This window comes from Solea solea, chromosome 17, assembly GCF_958295425.1.
Source record: "Solea solea chromosome 17, fSolSol10.1, whole genome shotgun sequence".
NCBI classification, from domain to species: domain Eukaryota; kingdom Metazoa; phylum Chordata; class Actinopteri; order Pleuronectiformes; family Soleidae; genus Solea; species Solea solea.
Window position 1 is genome coordinate 18475322 of NC_081150.1, and position 21183 is coordinate 18496504.

Consider the following 21183-nt stretch of genomic DNA (forward strand, 5'->3'; position numbering starts at 1 on the left):
TGGATTTTTTTATTTGTTTTTTTTATTATTTTATTTTAAATGAATAAGTGAATCAATGTTCAGCAGTCAATAAAACTGGTTAATGATTAAATCAAACTGTCAAACTTGTTTTGTTTTCTTTTGGAAACTTGTTTTTGTCAGGAAAGTCTACGGAGGACGAAGAAAAACAAGTAAGTTGTGAGTAAATAAAAATACTTTTGTTTTTCTTCTGTGAGAGGAAACTATATTAAATTAAGATTTCAGCAACACTATGTATGTTTTACTATACAAAACATGATGTTTTATTACTGTAGTATTAATTGTTTTGTTCACAAACCTAATTTAGTCAGGTTTCATGTTTCTTGTTATGTCGAGCAAAGAAACCAGAAAATATTCACATTTAAGAAGCTAAAAAGGCACATTAATTACAAAGTATTTTCATATAACAAATAAAAATGTGAATTCTACTGCTAAAATATGAGTATTTATTGGCTTCTTTGCTGCTTTATGACAGTATTGTATTATTAAATACAGTAAATGTATTTTTTGAAGTTGTGGGGAAACCTTAAACTCAGTTTTCTGCTTTGTAAGGATAACACTGCTCACTGTTGAATGGCAAAAAGTCAATATATTAATCAATAATGAAAGATACATACACACACTCTTGCCTTGGGTTTGAGCCCCGGTTGGAACAAGAGCCTTTCTGCATGGAGTTTGCATGTTCTCCCCGTGTGTGCATGGGTTTTCGGCGGGTTCTCCGGCGGCCTCCCAAAATCCCAAAACAAGCAGAGGTTATTGGACACAGTAGTGTGAGTGTGAGAGTGGATGGTTGTTTGATTCTGAATGTGGCCCTGTCATGGACTGGCGATCTGTTGCCCTATGTCAGCTGAGATCGGCACAGGTACAGTAGAAAATGGATGGATGGATACACACAAGTCCTTTTGTTGAGTCTATGTTGGTTTTTTTAACCAAACTCCTTAAATTACTGGAAAATATTCCATTATTGCCAACATTAAAATACCGTGGCGTAAATAGGCAGGGCAAGGTCATCTACAGGAGGCAGATTTATTCCCAACTTTAGATTTAGGTTTGTCTGTTTAGTCATTCTCAACCTCTTCACATAGTTAATAAAATAATTCTATATTTTTTATTAAAAAAACAATATTTAGTCATTTAAAATTACGTTCTATGAATTAAATTGTCTTATTTTAAATGAATCAAAAACGTAAAATAAAATATCTGTTGTAGCGAAGATGAACAGGGGAGAGAAAATGGGAGGAGCCAGATTTAAATATCTGTTCCGGTTGGTCGATCAGCAGACGCGCATGCGCAACACCAACGTGTGCCCGACACTATTTCCGTCTAAATACGAGTTTTGCCAACTCCAGCATGTGACAGTTTCATCCGTGTGGTTCTTCTCCGGAGACCGGACGGAACCGGTGACTATGGCCGCGGATGTGACCGTGTCCCGGGAGACACTAATAGGTGCTCTGACCCGGCTCGTCAACCAGAGCAAGGCTCTGCTACAGAAGGCCAAGCAGGACGCAGAAGGTACTGTAGAACAAACCAGACCCCATGTCAAATTCTGAGGTTTTAGCGCATGATTCCTCATTTTTTCAATGAACGTTCACGCAACGACAACACCTTATGTGCTTAGTGATTTCAACTTGATCGTGTGAATAATTCGGCATAGGGCGCATTTAAATGAAATTCTAACTTTAATATTATTTATTTGACTTGTACACGTGACGTTAACGGTGACGCCGAATTGATCACTAGTTAAAACAGAATGTTGAAATTATGTTAAGATTTGTTGTATAAGCATAATAAATTACCCCATTGATGTACAGTAGCTTTAAAATACGAGAAACCTGAATGGAGTCCAGGGCTACATCCCGGTCTTATATTCCCAAAAATGGTAGACATCACTTACTGACACCAATGCCGAATTGAAGGGGACATCATATTGATTCAGAATAAATATGTCATTTTTGCAGTGTTACCTTTGTCTCGTTTCCAGTAAGTATGTAAGTCCCCAAATGATGGAAATCTGAATGGGGTCTGGGTTTATAAAAATAAAAAATGAGTACAAACCATGTTTGCACTATTATACTTCATTCAGCAATCATTTCGTTAGGCTTGATTTTCAAGGAGACAGCACTTGCAATCTTCAGGGCTTTTTTTAAATTATTATTCCTCACGGGAAACTTGAAGCTGTCTCTGTCTTTTTTTTTTGTTATTTTGTTTCCTCAGCGCTCACATGAAGTAATGACTTCTCCTTTAAAGCTCACTGAACCATGTAATACAAGTGTGATTTACTCATTTCCTTCTGCTATGTCACAATGTTTGTGCCTCGTTGCAGCAGTTACAGTGTGATGAAGTCGCTGGGTTAATGACACCACTTTCAAGAAGGCGACGTGATCTAATCCACGTCGTGTTTATTGGCATCGTAGTAGCGTCGCGCAAATCAGCTCGAGCAATAAAAGGTAATAAGGCAGCTCTTTGTTCTCACACAGTCTCCCTGGAGAAGTTGCTTCCACATGAAATCACCACGTTGTTTGGCCTCATGGCAGCTGGCACAGACTTCTATGAGAGGTAGACGGTCCATAACCCAACTGTCACCAATGACCACTGAGGAATTAGTCATAAACTGCTGTCCAGGTGATTTTAGTGTTTTGTTCTTGTCGATTAGCCTCGGCGTGAAGAAGAAGAGTGACGCAGAGGCCGTTTGGCGGAAGTTTTATAAGTAAGTACCAGGTAAACAAAATGATCTTGTCATGAAACAATGTACCAAGAATTATGTTAGTGGAAATATCTATTAATATCTATTAAAAAATAAATGCTGCTGGTTGTATACGTCTATAGATCCAAACAGGGCGGTTTCCTGCCAAAATTGTGCTATTTTGGCAGTAAAAGACAACACACTCCAGGTGGAACCTTCATCATCATCATCACTGTGGTTAATCTGGTTAATCCCGTCACACGCTGTCGTGTTTTTTTACAGCCATGCAGCGGTGAGAGAGCTGGTGGACGAGCTTCTGGAGCTGGAGGTCTGTGTCTTTCACTTATTTATTCTTAAGGCAAAAATCCTGTGTTTATTTGTCCTTTGTCTTTATTTTGAAACTCTGCGCACATTTAAGACTCGAGTAATTGCCCACCCAGATTCCAGTGCACAGTTTATTGCCTTTTTTTATTACATACAAATTACAATTGACAAACATGGGAACAAGATAATAAAGGTGGAGGACAGGTTAAAAAAGGAGGTCATTGAACATGAGTGAAAAGGCGATAAAATGTCAACATGACATATAGGCGCTGATCCCGTGGGTGCTCCGCAGAAAAAGTATAAAATAAAAAATAAAACAAAAACAAACAAACTAAATAAATAAATAAAACTGCATCTTTAAAATGAACTGCACATATCTGAATGAATAAGTGTGTATGGTGAATAAAAACGGGTAAGTCCCATCGTTGTGTGGGCATGATATGCGCATCAGCGCTTGTAAAGCCGGTTCAGTGTCAGGGCACCTTGGACAGCGCTGTTTGTGTGTGTGTGTGTGTGTGTGTGTGTGTGTGTGTATATGTGTAGACCGTGTCACTCAATTTAATCTTGTAAATAAAACTGTCGGCCCGAATTCAATGTTCCCTCTATTGACGTAAACGACGTGAAGTGAGGAGAGAGAGAGACAGGCGGCGGCTCCTTCTCTCGCCCTCTGACCCGCCGGAATAGAACAGCACCCTCTCGGTGTTCCGAGTCCATCAAAATAGCCTATATAGCATGAATTAGAAAACAAAGAAATTCTTTGTAAAATCAGATGTTCAGAAGCAGTGAGCACGCCACCCCTATATAGTCAGAATAATATGATCTTATGTACAGTATATACATACATATATATATATAATATATGTATGTATATACATAGATATGTTGTTGGTTGTAAATATGTTTTTAAACCAGTTAATTATTTCATTGAGAACATGATGATTTACTACTCTAAATTCTCTGTGTGTGCAGAGCGAGTGGGACGCGTTCCTGGAGAACGTGGACAAAGGTTTGCAGGTCACCGACAGGAAGCTCGCAGGAGCCAAGATGGCCGACAGCGTGAGCCCCGACATGGCGTTCACCGACGCTCGCAGTGGAAAGTGAGTTCACACGCTCGGCTGGTTTGGCGAGGGTTTTCTCGTGTCCTTGTTGTTTCTGAGGCTTTTGTCGTGTGTGTTGTGTGTTAAAGGAACGTGACTCTGGCTGAATATCTGGGTCGAGGTCAGAAGCTGCTGCTCGTTCTCCTCAGACATTTTGGATGACTACCGTGACGAGACCACTTGGCTGAGCTGGAGGCCAGTAAGGTCAGTTTACCGGCGACTGTCGTTCAATATAACAACAACAACAAAGAAAACGTTCACTTTTCTATCTATTTTTGGATTTTTTTGTTCTCTGCTCTGCAGGCTGACCTGGAAGCTCGGTCACTGCGGGTCTTAATGGTTGCTTTTGGGAAGAAGGAGGGAGCCGAGCTGTGGCTCCAGCAGACGGGGTGTACGTTTGACATGCTGCTGGATCCACAGAGGAAGGTCAGCGAGTGTTTCTATCACCTAATAACCATTACCTTACTGTTACATTTCCATTTAAAGATAAAGAAAGAAGGGAAATTCTATTTAAAAAAGGAAATAAAGAAATATGTAGAATTTACATTATTATATAAAAACAGTAGTGGGCAGACATCTGTGGGAACTAAATGCCTGACTGATAAGTCAAACGTGTCTCAAAAGCCCGGCAAAATGAGCCTCCGAAGCTTTTATTTTGAAAAGTCAAAAGTGTCCAGCAAACAGCCTCCAAAGCTTTTATTTTGAAAATTCAAGGGTCCAGTAAACTGAGCCTCCAAAGCTTTTATTTTGAAAAGTCAAAGGTGTCTCAAAGGTCCAGCAAACTGAGCCACCAAAGCTTTTATTTTGAAAAGTCAAAGGTGTCTCAAAGGTCCAGCAAACTGAGCGTCCAAAGCTTTTACTTTGAAAAGTCAAATGTGTCTCAAAAGTTCAGCAAACTGAGCATCCAAAGCTTTTATTTTGAAAAGTCAAAGGTGTCTCAAAAGTCCAGCAAACTGAGCATCCAAAGCTTTTATTTTGAAAAGTCTCAAAAGTCCAGCATCACACATGTGCAGATGTGATGGAAAACAATCGGCCCAAAATAGAGACGGAAGATTTTCCACATTTTGTTGCAGCTGGATGATCTCATTCCTCTGTCATGTGAGGTTTTTAGTTTATTATTATTATTGTTATTATTTAAATGTGCCAAAATAAATGTCTGCGTGTCCTCCCTGTGTCCACAGGTTTTCAGGAAGTTTGGCCTTGGCTCGTCCTACGCCAAAGTGATGAAGTTTGACTTTCTGCTGCATTACTCGGAGTACAAAACTGTGGGCATAGACTTTCCTGACATCCCCACTCACCTGCAGGAAGATCTCTACCAGGTAAAAGTCCAAATCTTACTTTGTCTCATTTGGTAAATTTGTCTCTGAGCAATGTGGGATTCCTCAAGGCTCTGTTCTTGGGCCGCTTTTGTTCTATATCTACTTGCTCCCATTAGCTCAGATTATCAGATTTTTAATAACTTTAGCATTTTAGCTGCTTCGTGTATGAAAATGAACTTGTGAAAAAAGTATTTATTTCACCAAATACTAAAAACTACATCGGTAAATGTGTTATAATAAATAAACTACACGTGTTTTTTTACAGATGGGTGGAAACTTTCTGCTAGATGAAGCAGGACAGGTTCTTCTTTCTCATCCGTCTAAGACTCCGTTGGACAGGCCGTCCGTGAGGACGATTCTGGACACAGTGGACGCCGCCAACGCCACGTCATAACCATCTGACGCGAACGCAAACACGTCACTGACACCACGGGGGGAAGAGCGGGGCTCTTTGATGCACATATATGACGTCACATCTCGCACTCGTGATGCTGCGATGAGGTGTGACTGAGGAAAAAACGTACGCAGGAGACGACCGATCTTCTCTTTTTTGGTGTCAGTGTTTTGATAGCTACATTTTTAAAATCCTCACCACTTGAATTCAATAGAAATATGTTATTTAATGATAAAATGCATTGATTTGCTTTAGCAAATCCATAATATGAGAGAATATGGCGCTTATTAAGACATTATTAAGTATTACAACGATTAATGGATTACTAAATGAGTCTTTTAGTAATGTCTGGCTATATGTTCAGTTTGATTGTTTTTTAAAACGATTATAACAAGTTTTATGATTTTTCAGCTTCTTAAATGTGAATATTGTCTGGTTTCTTTGCACCAAAAAAGAAAACAAGAAATCATTAAAACTGAATAATTTTGATTTTGTGGACAAAACAAGACATTTGAGAACATTAACATCAGTTTGGGAAACACTGATCAACATTTTTCAACCTTTTTTTGGACTCAACTGCGAAAATAATCGGAAGGTTGATCGATCATAAAAAGGATAGTAAATTTCACCCCTAATTCATATAAAACATGGAAACAGTTATTTTCTGCATTGCTGCAGGTCTGATCTTTCCTATCTAAAATAAAATAGTAATGAACTTTGAATAAAATCAGATATTTTCACATATTATTCAGACAAATTTATTGTATTTACATGTTTTCAAGTATTTAAATGTGCCGTAATGGGTTTTGATTTAGCTGTATTTTGATGATAGATGATAATAACATTGCTATTATGATGAGATTTACTGGAAATATTACCATGAAACTGCCTTTCAGGGTCAAGCAGACAAGAAATTTGGGCGATAAGAATATGGAACAATTATGCTGTCATGTAAACCATCTGAACCTTGAGCAAAGATTTATTAAAAACATTTACATTCAGATTTTATGTACATTACAACATTGTCATTGTTTATATTGCAGGACATACAGGTTAGTAATGTTTCGTTTCTTTGTGTGAAATGCATTTTGAGCTGCTCTAAATCAAACTCCCACAGCGATTGAAATTGTATGTGAGTCCAGTTTGTGCTGATTCTGGAAAGAAACATGACTGCAGCTTTTCATGGTTGGGGAAATTTGAGCAAATATTTAGGAATTTTAATGCTTAAACTCACAGCAGAACGTCTGACTCACTTACATTCATATCACTGCAGCTGCACCAATAATACAATATTTATAGTAGTTACATAATCTGAGTAAATCTCAGTCTGCGATATTAGACGTTCAAGAGCAAAACATTTGAGACACTGTGTGAAAAAAAAGCCTTTGAATATGGTCACATATTTGACTGTTGCTACTTGAAAAATGCGAATGGGTAGTTCACACACACATGCAATTTTGCTTATTATCTACTTATCACTATGTCATTGGAGTTCCCGGTTTGCATACAGGAGCTGTGTTAGCCACCGAGCTCTTGCTAGGTAGGTAAATGTCCATTTTACCCACCTAGCAAGGAGTTGTGTTAGGCTCCTCGTTCCTACTAGGTCAGTAAATGTCCACTTTAACCACCTAGCAAGGAGCTGTGTTAGCCAACTTGCCCACTAGGTCAGTAAATGTCCACTTTAGCCACCTAGCAAGGAGCTGTGTTAGCTACCTTGCCCACGAGGTCAGTAAATGTCCACTTTAGCTTCCTAGCTCCTGCTAGGTAGGTAAATGTCCACTTTAGCCACCTAGCAAGGAGCTGTGTTAGCTACCTTGCCCACGAGGTCAGTAAATGTCCACTTTAGCCTCCTAGCTCCTGCCAGCACTGTGTATATGAGAATATGAATGTAGTTCCTAGCTAGGAGTCTAAAAACATGGTAAATTATGTCATTTGGAGTAAAATCTGACTATCGGGGCTTAAGACACATGGACGATACATGTAAAACAACTGGGTTGCGAGTTGCTGCTGTTTTTGACTCATTTGAAAGCTTATATGCTAGCCTGTGTCATGTAAACATAACACGAGTCATGCTAGGTGGCTAAAGTGAAAATAGGCTAAAATATGTGACGTAAATGATGCCATATTCTGTCAAATTTGAATGTTGGGGCTTTTGGACACTTGGTTGACACCACATAAGCAGTGCTGAGGCATTTTACAAAGAGAAAGAGTGCTACATACTCGCATTTTTGAGCCAACTAAAGCACTTGTTAATTGCTGAAAATCCAGCAGCTCTTTTTAATAGTGTGTAATTTGTATCATTTTAAATACATTTTTATTAGGTTAATAATGTGGACATTTAAGCTAAAAAAGAACATAGTGTAAATGAACTTGTTTTGAAGCTTAATTTGAATGTCAAGGCTTTCAGACACTTGAGTGACATTTCAGGTTTACAAACAACAGGATCTTGGTCACAGGTTTCTTTGCTAATCAGAAGCTATTGGATTCACCTGTGTTCTTCCACAGCTGAGGGTAATCAGCCTCACTGGGAGGTTATATATCCAGGTTGGAGACTTCTTGCTCAGCTGGTTTTTGTGTCTCAAGGCGGTTAACAACTTTACTTTAGCTGGGGCTTCTGTTGCTTGTGTTTTGAAAATGTGTCGGGTATTTATTTTGTATATAGTCTCTGCTCATTGACTTCTGTTACACTTTTAGTTTGGGGTCCAGTTTTCTTTAGGTTAATCTGTAATTTGCCAGATTTATTGGGTGACTGTGGGGAATTTGTTACTTGATCCCTCTGATGTCAGTGTTTGTGACCAGTGTATTTTAACTGGTCTAACATGAACATAAAAACTTATCACTACATTTTGTTAATACCTTTTCTTAAACTATGAAATGTAGTGTACCACGTAGTGGTTAAAAATCTAGATCGATGCTATATTCATTAATTTCCTATGGTGGTAATTTTTTTACTAGGATCAATTAAGCTAAATAAACCACTTAAGTCAATAAAAGTGTTGATCAGCATGTTTAGTGCGGAGGATATGAGATATTGGAAAAACATTCTGAAGATAAACCTTCACCACACCCCTCCACTGGCATAGTGGTGAGGAGATAATGAGCACATTTTCAGTTTAGCGAACTGTGCCTTTAACACAACAAGTTTCCAAGGAAAGTCTAAAGGCTTCATCACTTGTGAAAGCCAATCACAGGTTTTTTTTAAATGAGTCTTTAAAGGGGAAGAATAAGTTATCTGAAAATGAACTGGACCATTTTTTTGATAAACATTGACGTTTATATAATGGCAATGTTTTTGTTAAAGTGCCACTCGATCATCAAACTCACAGACATAATTCATATTCCGGTCGCAGTAGTGGTCCCACCAGTCGCCGTCGTCCGACGACATGGCCACGCAGTTCTCCCGCCACCCTCCGTCCGGCTGAGTGGACAGGAAGTGCTTGCGCCACTGAAAGTACGACACCCGCGTCCCGTCATCAAACAAGTACAGGCCCTCGGAGCGGAGGTCGTTGATGCCCAGCCACACGGGCCAGTTCCCGGGGTGGAAGAAGGACTTGATGTAGTCGGCCAGGGCCTCCTGCTCTTTGCGGTCGCGGGGCATCGCCATGCGGCCACCACGTTCCAGACACTTTCTGGACGCTCCTGCGTAATCCTCGTAGGTGTTGTACACCAGATAGCATTTGTATCCTAACCTGAGACCCTTGTGACAACCTTAGAACAACAAAATGGACACTTTATCACATGTTCAGACCTGAAAATCTATCATTCAATTACAGCAGCTCGATTATGATAGATGCTAGTAGTTGCTAGCTTTGTTTGCGAGCTTTGACGGGTGTTTGGTGCTGAGCTACTTGTGGATAGTCTATTTATTGCCCTGTTTCCGTCATGGTACAGTACAGTTTGGTTCTGAATCGTAAAGCCCTGGTCAGGTTTGTGTTCCGACTGAGAACAGTAGCATTTCTTGGTAGCGTGACGTTGTACCAATGCGACGACAACAAACGATGACTGGGAATGGGACGGTAGGGGCTGATTATTTTGGGTACTATTCCAAATGGAAATGCAAAAAATACTAACCATGCTGTAGCAAACCGAACTGAACCGTTCCACTCTTGAAACAGTGCTTATAAGAGCTCTTTGCCTCAAATCAGCTTCATTCTGTTGCTAAGCGTGATGCTAGGCTAGTTCAAAACCAAAACAAAGTTCTGAAAGACACAAATGCTCATTTGGTGGCAGGAAACTGCATTAATGTTGGCGATGAACCAGAAACGTTTCAATGGACTTTGAAGGCCCCTGGAAAAAGGAACACAGGGGCTCCAACATTTAAGATATCGCTAATTTGCAAATTTTGCAACCAACATATTTTCACTGCCTGGCCAAAAAAAAGTCGCCACCTGGATTTAACTAAGCAAATAGGTAAGGGGTTACTGCAGTTGGTCAGGTCTAGGTTCAGCAACATTATGTGCCCAAAGAATGAGGTCAGATGACTACATGAATATAATGAATGACCAGATTATTCTACCACTGCATTTTTTTCTTCCCTGATGACATGGGCATATTCCAAGATGACAATGCCAGGATTCATCAGGCTCAAATTGTGAAAGAGTGGTCCACGGAGCATGAGACATCATTTTCTATATTAATTTTTTTCATTCATATATTCTAAAATATTATGTTAAAGAAGACCAACGGTCTTTGATATTGTATGTAATCACTCAAATCATCTTTGAGAGAATCACATTTTTTGGGGACTTTTCAATTATTATTCTAGTCTAAGAAAATATCAAATGTAATGTGGAAGGAAATCAAAAATCTCTTATAATGAATGTTTTTATTTTTTATGAGTTAAATGAATAGTCCTTTACCTTCCAGTCTACCAATCTCCTTGCGGTTGTCCTTGCTGTGCTGATGGACCTCGCGGATGTTGTCCTCCAGCTCCCCGACCTTAGCTGCCATGGTAACGATGGAGAACAACAAAAACAAGAAAAGAAAGATAAAAAAGTAGATTTTTCTTCATCATAACAAGGCATCTTTTATACGGATTTATAAACATTCTTCCTTTTATTTTAATACATTTTTCTACCTCAGTCCAGACTTCATTGATGCCATGACTGAAACTACAATATATCCACTTTAGGTCTCAAGGTGGCGCCACAGTAACTCTTAATGATTCCATTTGGGCTGTTGTTTTTGTTCATAAATCGAAACTAATCAGTTGAAATGATTTATTTTGTTAAATAGAGCAAAGAAACCAGAAAATATTTACATTTAAGAAGCTGAAAAGCCAGAAAACTTATCAAAATAGTTGCTGGCTCATTGATTAATAATTGAGTCCACGTGAGAATGATGCTGATCATCTGTTGAGTCATGCCGTTTTAATGTAAAGAGAGAAATCACCATCGATCTTGGACAGACGGTCCATCAGCTGACTGACTTTGACGTCCAGCGTGTAGTGACCAACGTTGAGTTTGTGGATGGCCTGGTCCATGCCGGCCAGTCTGGACACTGAGCAACAAATGGTTAAAGAATGGGGGGAAGAGAATGAGGAATAATCAGGAAATATCACCCTGTTATCACTTCAGAGATTGAAAACTTGTGATTAGATTGAAGTGATAATACAAACATCTGATTTGTAAATGAGTAAAAGTGACGCACACACGTAGTTGTATGAGTTTTCAAAGTCTGACAGCTGGTTCGTTGGCTCTGGCTCTGGAAGAACGTCGGGAACATCGCCTCGTGTCTTCTTCACCTCTGTTGAAGACGCCTTGACGCGCACACACACACACAAGCAGGACAATCTATTATGATTATTTTACAATTAAAATAGATACATGGATAATGCATTCATACATACGTGTTTACTCTCATTTAGTTGAAAACATTCAGGAAAAGTGATTCATGATTCACTTTTAAAAGTAATAATCAGTTGTGGTAATACAATTTTAGGAAGAAGCATTGATTTAAATGTGCTGCCCTCTAGCTCATCCACCGTGTGACATTAACAAACACTTTTGACAACTTTAGATCCTCAACTTGTCCAAAGTGACCTCACCAAGTTTGAAGATGATCGCAGGAAAGCTGTGGGACATGTTTGTTTAAATACCCCCCCCCCAATAATGGCTGTTCAACCCAAAATGGCGGCCTTCCTGTAGCACTTACGGCAAAGTCGTCATTGACTTTTTTGACCGTCCTGACACGATTAACATGTGTACCAAGTTCCGTTCATGTACGTGGAAAAAAAACAATCACCTGATAAAAGCTGATTTTCAGTTCTGTTTGCCCCGCCCACTTCCACTTTACGAACTTTAAATTAAAATTAAATCCACTTTTTACCATTTTTACCAGGTCGGATGCGGTTGCAAAATATGTTTCATCAGAGGAAGGAAAATCCAACACATAACAGTAAAGTCCTTTCAAAATAAAAGTTTGACACACACACACTGGTTTGCACAGCTTTTCTTCTTTAGGACACTGCATTGAATTCCATTCATTTGGACTACAAGACTAAACAAGGCGTCCATGGCTGAGTTAGGGAACCAGGTTTTGGTCTCCATGTGGACTACTGGTCCTGACAAGGTCAGTGTTTATGCCATTAAAGGTCCTAACAAGAGGCAACAAAATACAAGAAAACACACAAACAAACACTCCTGACCTGTGTTGGTGCAGCGTTGCTTGTTCCTGTTGGGACACAAACACCCAGAGAACATAAACTCAGGAGAGCGAGTGAGGTGGCAGCCGGTCCCATTTTCTGCTTCCTAATAATGTTTTTTTTTTTCCTTTTCAGCAGCTGTGTCTCTCTGTCTCCACGTCTCTGTCTGTCTGTCTGTCTCAGTCTCCTGAGCCTCACTGGTTTCCCCCGCAGTGATGTGATCCAGGGAGCAGAAAAGCAGCAAAGCAGCAGGAATCTCCCATTGGAAGTGTGAATGGGAGCTGCTGTGCCCTCCCCCCTTTTTTAAAAAAAAAAAAAAGGAAAAAAACCTGTAAATAAAAACAGATATAAAACAACAAAAATCAGAATGACACTTCCCACTGTCTCAGTCTCTGTCTCTGGTGTGGATGAAGACGTCTCTCTCTTTTCTTTTCCAAACAAACAGGAAAGGTCATTGTTTCTGTTCCCACCTCCAGTTTCCACTCCTTGTGTGAACAGTGCACATGTTCACAGACATCACAGGTCTCAAAAAAAACACAGCTCTAATTTAAGAAATGTAAGATTTCTTTTCTTCCATCTCAGTTGCAGAAGCATTTTCTTGACCCACAGAGGAAACATTCTTTAAAGCTGAACAAACTAACAATAATAAACTATGTTCTCAGCTGGAAATATACACTTTGGTTTTTCTTTTGACTGGATTTTGACCTTTTTGGTTTCATCTTAAAACGTTTCTGCAGCTTTCCAGTGCGAAAACCATATCTTCTCGCTCGGGGGTTCCCAAACACTGGGTCGGGGGCCCCAGATGGGTCACAGGAGATGTTTTTGGGGTCCCCAAACAAATTTTCCAACCTTTTTATTTCAGATTTGTGTATATAATTAAAAAATGTACATAAAACCTCATTTTATGTAGATTATTAAAGATACCAGGTAAAAAAAACCTTCTTGTTGTTTAGAGTAAATTAAAGTCACAATGCCATCTCTGATCAGTTTAATACCATTATCGTGTCTTCACAGGCCTTTATTTCATTATATTTACACAAGAATTCAGAGTACAAAGCAATATAAATTAATCTTGTTTCTGAATGCTGAGATAATTAATGGGACAATTTTATGACACATTTTTTGGGCTGGAAAGTATTATATAAATGTTTTTGTTCACGGTCTACCAACTTCAATTTTTCCCCATTGCTTTTAACTGTATTTAATGGTCTTTATCACCTACTAATGTAAATATACAGTGTCAACATTGTTTCTATGGTTGCAGAAAAATATCAAATAGGATATAAAAAAATCCTTCATAAAACTTCTAGGAACTCACAGTCAAGCATCATAATCAGTTATTCCTCATTTTGCCTTTGTATATGTCACTTTTTTGATTATATAACAAAGATTATGATAAAACATGTGTTTAAAAGTCTGTTTTCTGTGCTGAATTTGGTGTTGTTTTCTTTTATATTTATTCAGCTCATTAGAGTGTACTACACATGCACGGACATATACAGTATACGTTTTATTAATTTGGCCACACATCAGGTATCCTAGACTGCATTTCTAATATAATTAAATAAATCACTGGGGAACAAAATAAGCCTTTGTCAAGCTGTTCCAGGGAAATACAGAAAAGAAAGACCTTGTGTAATTGCCTGTGTGTGTGTGTGTGTGTGTGTGTGTGTGTGTGTGTGCGTGCGTGCGTGCGTGTGTGTGTGTAGGAGGTATGCCAGTTAAAATGCCACAAGAATTCTGCAGAATTTCCAGGGGAAAGCGACTGAAGCAGCGTTTGGGGAGCTGGAGACTGGGAGGAGCTCCGGCAGCGGCTGGGAATGCTCTCAAACACCGACGAGGGACAGATGTGTTTAGAGTCTGCAGACACACACACACACACACACACACACACGCACATGCACGGATTCCAAAACTTCACACTTTTTTTTCCAGACTCCATTTTTGGGCCTGGAAAAAATGTGTGTGTGTGTGTGTGTGTGTGTGTGTGTGTGTGTGTGACCCCCCCCCAAAAAAAGGTGGTGTATTGAGGAAAATTACCCTCAAAACAATCAATTAATGCAAATGCATTCAAATTAGATCCTAAATGTTTTTGTCTTCAAAACGTGCTAAGTTTGTTGTTTTTTTTGGTGTATCTGACATTAAATTCATTATTTTTGTGTTTTTTTTCCACGATACTTCAAACAATAAAGTAACTTCAGGCTCGTGATGAAAATTAGAGTTGCAGCTGTTAATTTAAGCATGTAAAAGGCTCATAATTTAGCATTTTCCATATTAAAGCGCCATCCCAATTTCCCCTCATCGCTTTTATGTAATAGAACAAAGATGCTGATTATTTTCCATTTTCCATCGACCCTCTTCAGATTTATTGCGATAAAGTCTGAATCACGTCTGAGGAGCAGCCGTGATTCAGACAGATGGGCCATATTTTCTTCAGTCGCCCCAACCAGGTGTTGAAAAAGCAGCAGAGCAGCAACATAAAGCAGCCATTCAGGGTGTGGAGGTGTCGGGAGGTGGTGCAAAACTGGACAGAGGAGCCTTTAATTCAGCGTGAGCGATGATAATCACAAACATAAACACATACACTTTCCCCCCCGAAGACCACCGCTGATGGATAATATATATTTATTGTAGATATAAGCTGTGTTAGGACTCCACCTACACTGTAAAACACTGACCTGCCCATCAATCTTACTCATAGGAGCATTTACACAGTAAAAGTCATAACAAGCTTGCATGGACCCCACACAGGCATGTTTGCTGGGTGTTAGCTTAACTTAATTTTTTGTAAATAAAAAAAAAAAAACTATGGTCACAGAGGTGAATTAGTTTTTATTTTGAGAAAACCCCTTTATTTCCTCTCTTGCTGTCATGTAAGTGCAGTAAATATGAGGCTAGTTGTAGCTAGCTAGTCAGTGGCATGATAGCTTAGCATAAATAGCTGAATATGCTATTTGTTATGTCACTGAACATCTTAAAAATTGGAAGTTAACACAACTAAAACAATGACTCACGGTGAACATACCGTGATAACATTAACAATATATATTTGTTATATATGAAACAAAACTTCATGTAACCCTTGCTTAGGCTAACATCAGGTACAGTACATTATCTGTGTACTTGCCTGCTTAAATACTACATCATGTACAACAGCTGCTCGGCACCCGGGGGAGATCATGGAACAAGGTCTGATGAGTGTGAACCAGGCCGTGCGTCGTTTCACCGAACAACACAAAGTTTCCTCCGAGCAGAGGACATCCTTTCCCTCCTCATCCCCTAAATGGTATTTTGGGTCTGGAAGAAATTACAGCTGGAGGAGTTGATGTCATGGAGCGATGAGGGAGGTCAACACGAAAGTAAACACACACCAGGCAACACAACTTTAAAGGACCAACGTGGAAGAAATGGTGACGTCGTAGAATTTTCAGAGGACTCGTCTGCTAAAAACCTTGGTGTTACTATCTAACGGTGTTTCTGTCCAAAAGAAAATCAGAGACAAAGACAAAAGGGAGCAGGTTTGACTTTCATTTATTAATTTCCTTCTGATCTGTGACCTCACAACGCATGAGTGCAATATAGTACATGTATAGCAGAAGATACAATCAGCAGATAAATATAAAATTCATTAAAATAGTTCTCTACTTCTCATGTAAACTGTGTCACAAATCACTAACATGCCTGCCCGCTTGACCTAAAACACAACATGTTGAGTGCGCCTCTTGTCCTCTCTCGTCTGAGGTTATTGGTGAAAGGTGGGGGGAGGGGGGTGAGGCCGTGAGGAAGTGTTGTCAAGGAGCCCGATCCACACAGGACATGTGCGGCAGCTTCCCACAGCGGCGCGGAAGTCCAGTTTTCCATGGACAGAACCTTCCAGAGCTGCTCTTCCCTCCTGTTTTTGTTTTCTTAATGCCAAAGGGGAACAACAACTAAGTTTCCACTTCTTTACTTCAATTAATGATTTAAAAATCTATTTCACAATATCCCTGTTCGATGACATGACATGATTTTTCTCCATTACAGTAACATCTGTCAAGTTTCCTCGATATTCCAGGAACATCACACTGAGAGGGCCAGGAAAGCAGCAGCAAACACTACTTTTACTCTAACAGTTTATAGGAATATATATATATATGTAGGTATAAATAACAGAACATTGGAAAGCAAAAATCTTCAGAACACAAAATTAAAAGTGTTTTGTTTTTTTCTAGTGTTCGCTCTTTGCACACTGGTAGAAAAAGAGTTCAAGGACTAGCATCTAAAAGACACAAGTAAAGGCAGCTAAGTCACACCAAGACTGTGCATTTACACTGCAAAGAACAGGGTTTAGAGTTAAAAAGGTAATTGGGATTACCACAACAGTTTATGGTTGCAGTGTATTTTCACGTACCACAGCTATTTATAGCAAGTGTAAAAATGGGTTGGTGGTTTATAACAAGCAAAGGATGACAGCGAAACCCCTCAAGGAACAGCTGCACTCGCTGCTGGTTTGTCTTATTTAGGGTTTCCTTTTTAAAAAAACCCATCTTTTTTGTGATAACACTGTACCTAAGAAAAACCGACACTAAAAGTGATCATGACTAAGGGCCATAAACGTCAGACTTGGTTGGCATCAAATTCAAGTTCAAATTCGTAACACGTCTGTTTAGGGCAATTTTCTAAAAACCTTCAAGACCCATGAACCAGGAACCCTGATTAAGTAAACTCAATACATTCAGTTTTTGTTTGTGACTGACTGGAACCACCTTTGGTTTTCCAGACTACAAGGGGTTGACTGCAAGCGGAGTAAGGGCCGATCACTTCCTAGACACATCGTAAGAAAGGCATCACCAGCAAAACTATAGTTTCCTTACGATAAAACGTGCATTTTCCCCCCCCACAACTTTTTCAGTACACACGAAACAACACGTCAATAAAATCAAGGAGGAAATGAGCTTTAAAGCCACAAACCTTTGCAAAAGCAAGAGCTCGACATCTGCTTGAAGCACACACACACACACACACACACAAGCTAACCACTTTTTCCAAGATGTTTTTAAAGGAACATGTGACCATAGTGAAGCTTCTCTCAAACATCAGAGCAGGATTATGCTCAAGTAATTTCATCACGGCAATTAACAGTTTAGCTCGCTACATGACCCATGATTTCGGTTGCATTCGACGTACCAAACCTGTATGAACATCCATGAAAGACCCAACAACCCAGTCGATGGCGGTGTAAATGCACAGTTGAGAATCAGCGTCCACATTCTGTGAGGTTTAATCCCTGTTTACTCTACACGTCATGCAGCAGAGGGTGTTTGGCAAGACATTTAAAAAGATTCCAAACCAGGTTCAGAGAAGAGACGGAGTATCTTCTGGAGGAGGTTTAAAAAGAAACAAAACAAAAAAACAAAAACACCAGCACATGGGCAGTGAGATAATGTCTTAACAAGCCACGGAAGATTATTACAAAAACACAATGTAGTCGCTTTAAAGCCTGGTGTTTCTTTCAAAATCTACACGGTGATGTCTGTCGTCATGGCAGTGTGGTCCTTCTTCAGGGTGATGGTGGTGATGAGTCATTCGGAGCGGTGGCTGGTCTCGGCTGTGGTTTACCAGTTGTCTAGGAAGTCAAACCCAGTCTTCAGGATGCTGCTGCTTGTGTTGAACTGAGGAGAAGAATGAAAGATAAAGTCTGGATTAAGTGCGGGGCATCTCAAGCGAAAAAATGCCATTTGAATATTTGACAGGATTATTTGTCAAATCTTTGAATATTCTCAACTCCAGCGCATGAAAGATGATCGAGGAGCAGCTAATGAGATGCATTCAAAGACCCCGTTAAATATCCTCACTTTTGCGGGATCTACAGCTTCAAGATGCATTAAAGATAAAAAAAATTCATATTTAGACAAATAATCTGTGCCAATTTCCACCTGAAACCGCCAATAATCTGTGTCGGAACTCACCTGGGAGAAGGTGGGGCTGGCGTCAGGGTTGGGTGAGGCTTCTTCCTCCCTCTCCTTCGCCATCACGGCGGGGATGTTGGGGGGCTTTGACATCCGGGTGGAGGAGAACATCTCATCCTCGGTGTTGCTGACCGACGGCAGAGTGCTCTGAGAACGCTCCCATCCTGCCACCGACGAGGACATGCTGACCGGCAGGAGGGGGTTTGACGAGATGGAGATGGACGACGGCGCCGTACTAACAGCCACGGGGATGGAGACGGGGACGGGGGCGGGGGGAGTGGGAGCAGGAGGCTTAGGTGCTCTCTGCTTTGCGGGTTTGGTGGGAGCTGGGGGGAGAGACTCTGGCACCTCAGGCTCCTTAGAGACGACAGGAGGCTCCTGTAGAGGAATAATAGCAAAAAAAAATAAAAGTAAAGACTGATGTTGTTCTCAAGCTACGTCAGTGACACTATATTTACGTTAATGTTAAATTACCTGTCTGAGGTATGAGGGCAGGGGTTTCTCTCCTTTCTCAATAGATTTGATCTGGCTGGGCGTCAGAGAGTGGAAGTCAGCCTTCTCCCCCTCCAGCCTGGACCTTTCAGCGCTGATCTTCCAGAAGGACGACTCTTCCTCGGGCTTCCTGCCCTCGCTGACCGGCACCTTCACAGCCACATAATAACTGACTTGGTTAATAAATAACAATTTAGAGTTTATTAAAATGTCTACCAAGTAATCGTGGATTAAAGCAGGCGGTTGTTAAGGGACAAACACAGTGTCTGCCTCCATTACGGTTAATACTACCTTGGTTCCATGGTGGTTGGAATGAGAAGCCTTGGCAGGTTTGGGCTCTGTCTGGGAGATTGAGATTCCTTGCTCTGATCCTGGTGCCAAGCTGAAATCCAGCTGACTCTGAAACACAGAAAAGACATTGTATTATTTATACTACCATCAAAAAATAGACGGTGACCAAGTATTTCCAGAATAGAAAAAGAATCATTTGTTTTGGTTTTTTTTTTTACCTTTGTTTCCCATGAAAATGGAGCAGAATGTTCATCTTGCCAGGTAATATCCTAAACAGAAAAACACATGCTGCAGTTACAGTTTCAACTTAAACACATACTGAACTCTGGGGTACTATAACAATATTTTACAATGAACTTCAGATTTATTTGTGGAAGATTCATTTTTGTGTCTGTAATATTGGATCCCAAGAGAAATGCTCTCTTTTGTCAGCACTTCTGTTGTATATACAACAAATTGAACATAAATTTCATAACCTGACAAGGGTTACTGTATATTCATAATCAATTAATCGGCTGAGCATTTTCTCGATAACATGCAGTAATTCTCTGGTTCGTAAAATGTCGATCGGTAAAATGCTTTAAACTGGAATTTTGATCATTAAAACACTTAGTCGATTATCAAAATAGCTGACGATTAATATAGTAGTTAAAAATCGACGAACGACTTGACTGAGCCAGGATGATAATTACCATTATTTTGAAAAACTGGTGTATGGCATTTTGCCTCTATTTAATCTCTTATATCCCTAAACAATATAGTGCAAAACCTGTAGAAATTAACAAAAACCAACTAAACAAGTTGTCCATGTTTAATAGCTGCCTCCATGTACCTTCCTACATACATATGCTGACGTCACTGTGACGTCACCAGGCATATTTCAATGGCTACGTGGCTAGTTAGCAAGCTAGCAACAAAAGCTAGGCGTCTCTGGCCATTAACCGTACTCACAAAGCATTTCAAATGAACTCAAACGTGGTTTAAATACCTCCTCGCCGAAGTGAACTATCTTCTGCCCGGTCTGAATGAGCAGCTTGGGGTAACAGACCACTTCATCCCGGTCCACCCTGTGCATAGCGTATCGGGTTCGGATGTGCGGGTCCATCATACAGTTGTCGATGGCGGAGTCCTGCTCCTGCGGCGTCATCTTCTCCCACGACGAGCCGTGCTTGGCCTTGATCTTCTCCCGCTCCTGCATGATTTTCCTCGCCATGGAGTTGATGGAGGAGAAGTACTCGAGCTTCTTCTCCTCCATCCTGTGGCCGTCGAGCCCCGCTGACACGGTAGCGGTTGCCATGTCTCCTCGGCTGCGACAACCGCCAGCTGTTGTTATTGTGACTGTGAGAAGGAAAAAGGAAGCAGGAGGCTCACCGCTGTGTGGGCGGGGCTAAGAAAAATACCAGCTTCAAAAAGCCTGTTCTGACGACGCCATCTTGTGGTCTTTTTTTTAAATGCGTCACAGCGCTGTCATTTAGAGAGGGTTCGTTGTGTCTACCCCATACGTCTTTATATGTGTATAATCAATTTAAAATGTTACATTTAAAATTGTGTTTGTTTTTTTAAAGATAAACATTTTATCTGTACTTATAGCAAAAGCCTTGCTTCACAGGGGGCGCCATCTTGTGGTCTAACAGGACATAATGCTGTGTTCCATTTACATTGGAAGTCTTAAGTCTGTGGAAATTAAGGGGATAAATAAAGTTATCTGTATCTGTAACAAGTAAATTGTTAGCATTAGCAGTTGATAACACTCTACTTCAGGGGAGACAACCGAACGGCCCACTGGCCAGTACCGGCTACCAGTAGGTCCAATCCATTTACATTGGAAGTCTAAGTCTGTGGAAATTAAGGGGATAAATATAGTTATCTGTATCTGTAACAAGTAAATTGTTAGCATTAGCAGTTGATAACACTCTACTTCAGGGGAGACAACCGAACGGGCCAGAACCGGCCCACCAGTGGGTCCAATCAGGC

General features: G+C 40.2%; 3 protein-coding genes across 3 annotated transcripts; 1 reads left to right on the top strand and 2 right to left on the bottom strand.

The window, feature by feature from the left end:
- Window positions 1-1330: 1330 nt before the first annotated feature.
- Window positions 1331-6838, top strand: selenol (selenoprotein L). Its single transcript, XM_058614378.1, has 9 exons — window positions 1331-1530; window positions 2496-2574; window positions 2672-2725; window positions 2984-3029; window positions 3995-4122; window positions 4212-4326; window positions 4426-4548; window positions 5304-5441; window positions 5707-6838. The coding sequence occupies exons 1-9, from the start codon at window positions 1425-1427 to the stop codon at window positions 5833-5835; spliced, it is 918 nt and encodes a 305-aa protein (XP_058470361.1). The 5' UTR covers window positions 1331-1424; the 3' UTR covers window positions 5836-6838.
- Window positions 6839-7783: 945 nt separating this feature from the next.
- clec11a (C-type lectin domain containing 11A) lies at window positions 7784-12891 on the bottom strand. Its single transcript, XM_058614380.1, has 5 exons — window positions 12482-12891; window positions 11485-11593; window positions 11227-11334; window positions 10695-10778; window positions 7784-9543 (listed from the first exon to the last, which is right to left on the bottom strand). Exons 1-5 carry the CDS (start codon window positions 12572-12574, stop codon window positions 9131-9133), a joined length of 807 nt encoding a protein of 268 aa, XP_058470363.1. The 5' UTR covers window positions 12575-12891; the 3' UTR covers window positions 7784-9130.
- A 3102-nt stretch (window positions 12892-15993) lies between these two features.
- Window positions 15994-20564, bottom strand: c17h1orf198 (chromosome 17 C1orf198 homolog). Its single transcript, XM_058613711.1, has 6 exons — window positions 20198-20564; window positions 19428-19478; window positions 19210-19317; window positions 18901-19068; window positions 18427-18804; window positions 15994-18129 (listed from the first exon to the last, which is right to left on the bottom strand). Exons 1-6 carry the CDS (start codon window positions 20504-20506, stop codon window positions 18073-18075), a joined length of 1071 nt encoding a protein of 356 aa, XP_058469694.1. The 5' UTR covers window positions 20507-20564; the 3' UTR covers window positions 15994-18072.
- Between the last annotated feature and the right edge of the window lie 619 nt (window positions 20565-21183).

Coding starts and splice junctions, on each gene's coding strand:
- c17h1orf198 (XM_058613711.1), bottom strand. CDS start 20,506: ATGGCAACCGCTACCGTGTCAGCGGGGCTCGACGGCCACAGGATGGAG. Junction 19,318..19,427: donor CATTTTCATGGGAAACAAAG/GTAAAAAAAAAA, acceptor TCTGTGTTTCAG/AGTCAGCTGGATTTCAGCTT. Junction 18,805..18,900: donor TGCCCTCATACCTCAGACAG/GTAATTTAACAT, acceptor ATTCCTCTACAG/GAGCCTCCTGTCGTCTCTAA.
- clec11a (XM_058614380.1), bottom strand. CDS start 12,574: ATGGGACCGGCTGCCACCTCACTCGCTCTCCTGAGTTTATGTTCTCTG. Junction 11,594..12,481: donor GCAACGCTGCACCAACACAG/GTCAGGAGTGTT, acceptor GTGCGCGTCAAG/GCGTCTTCAACAGAGGTGAA. Junction 9,544..10,694: donor GGAGATTGGTAGACTGGAAG/GTAAAGGACTAT, acceptor TGTTGTTCTAAG/GTTGTCACAAGGGTCTCAGG.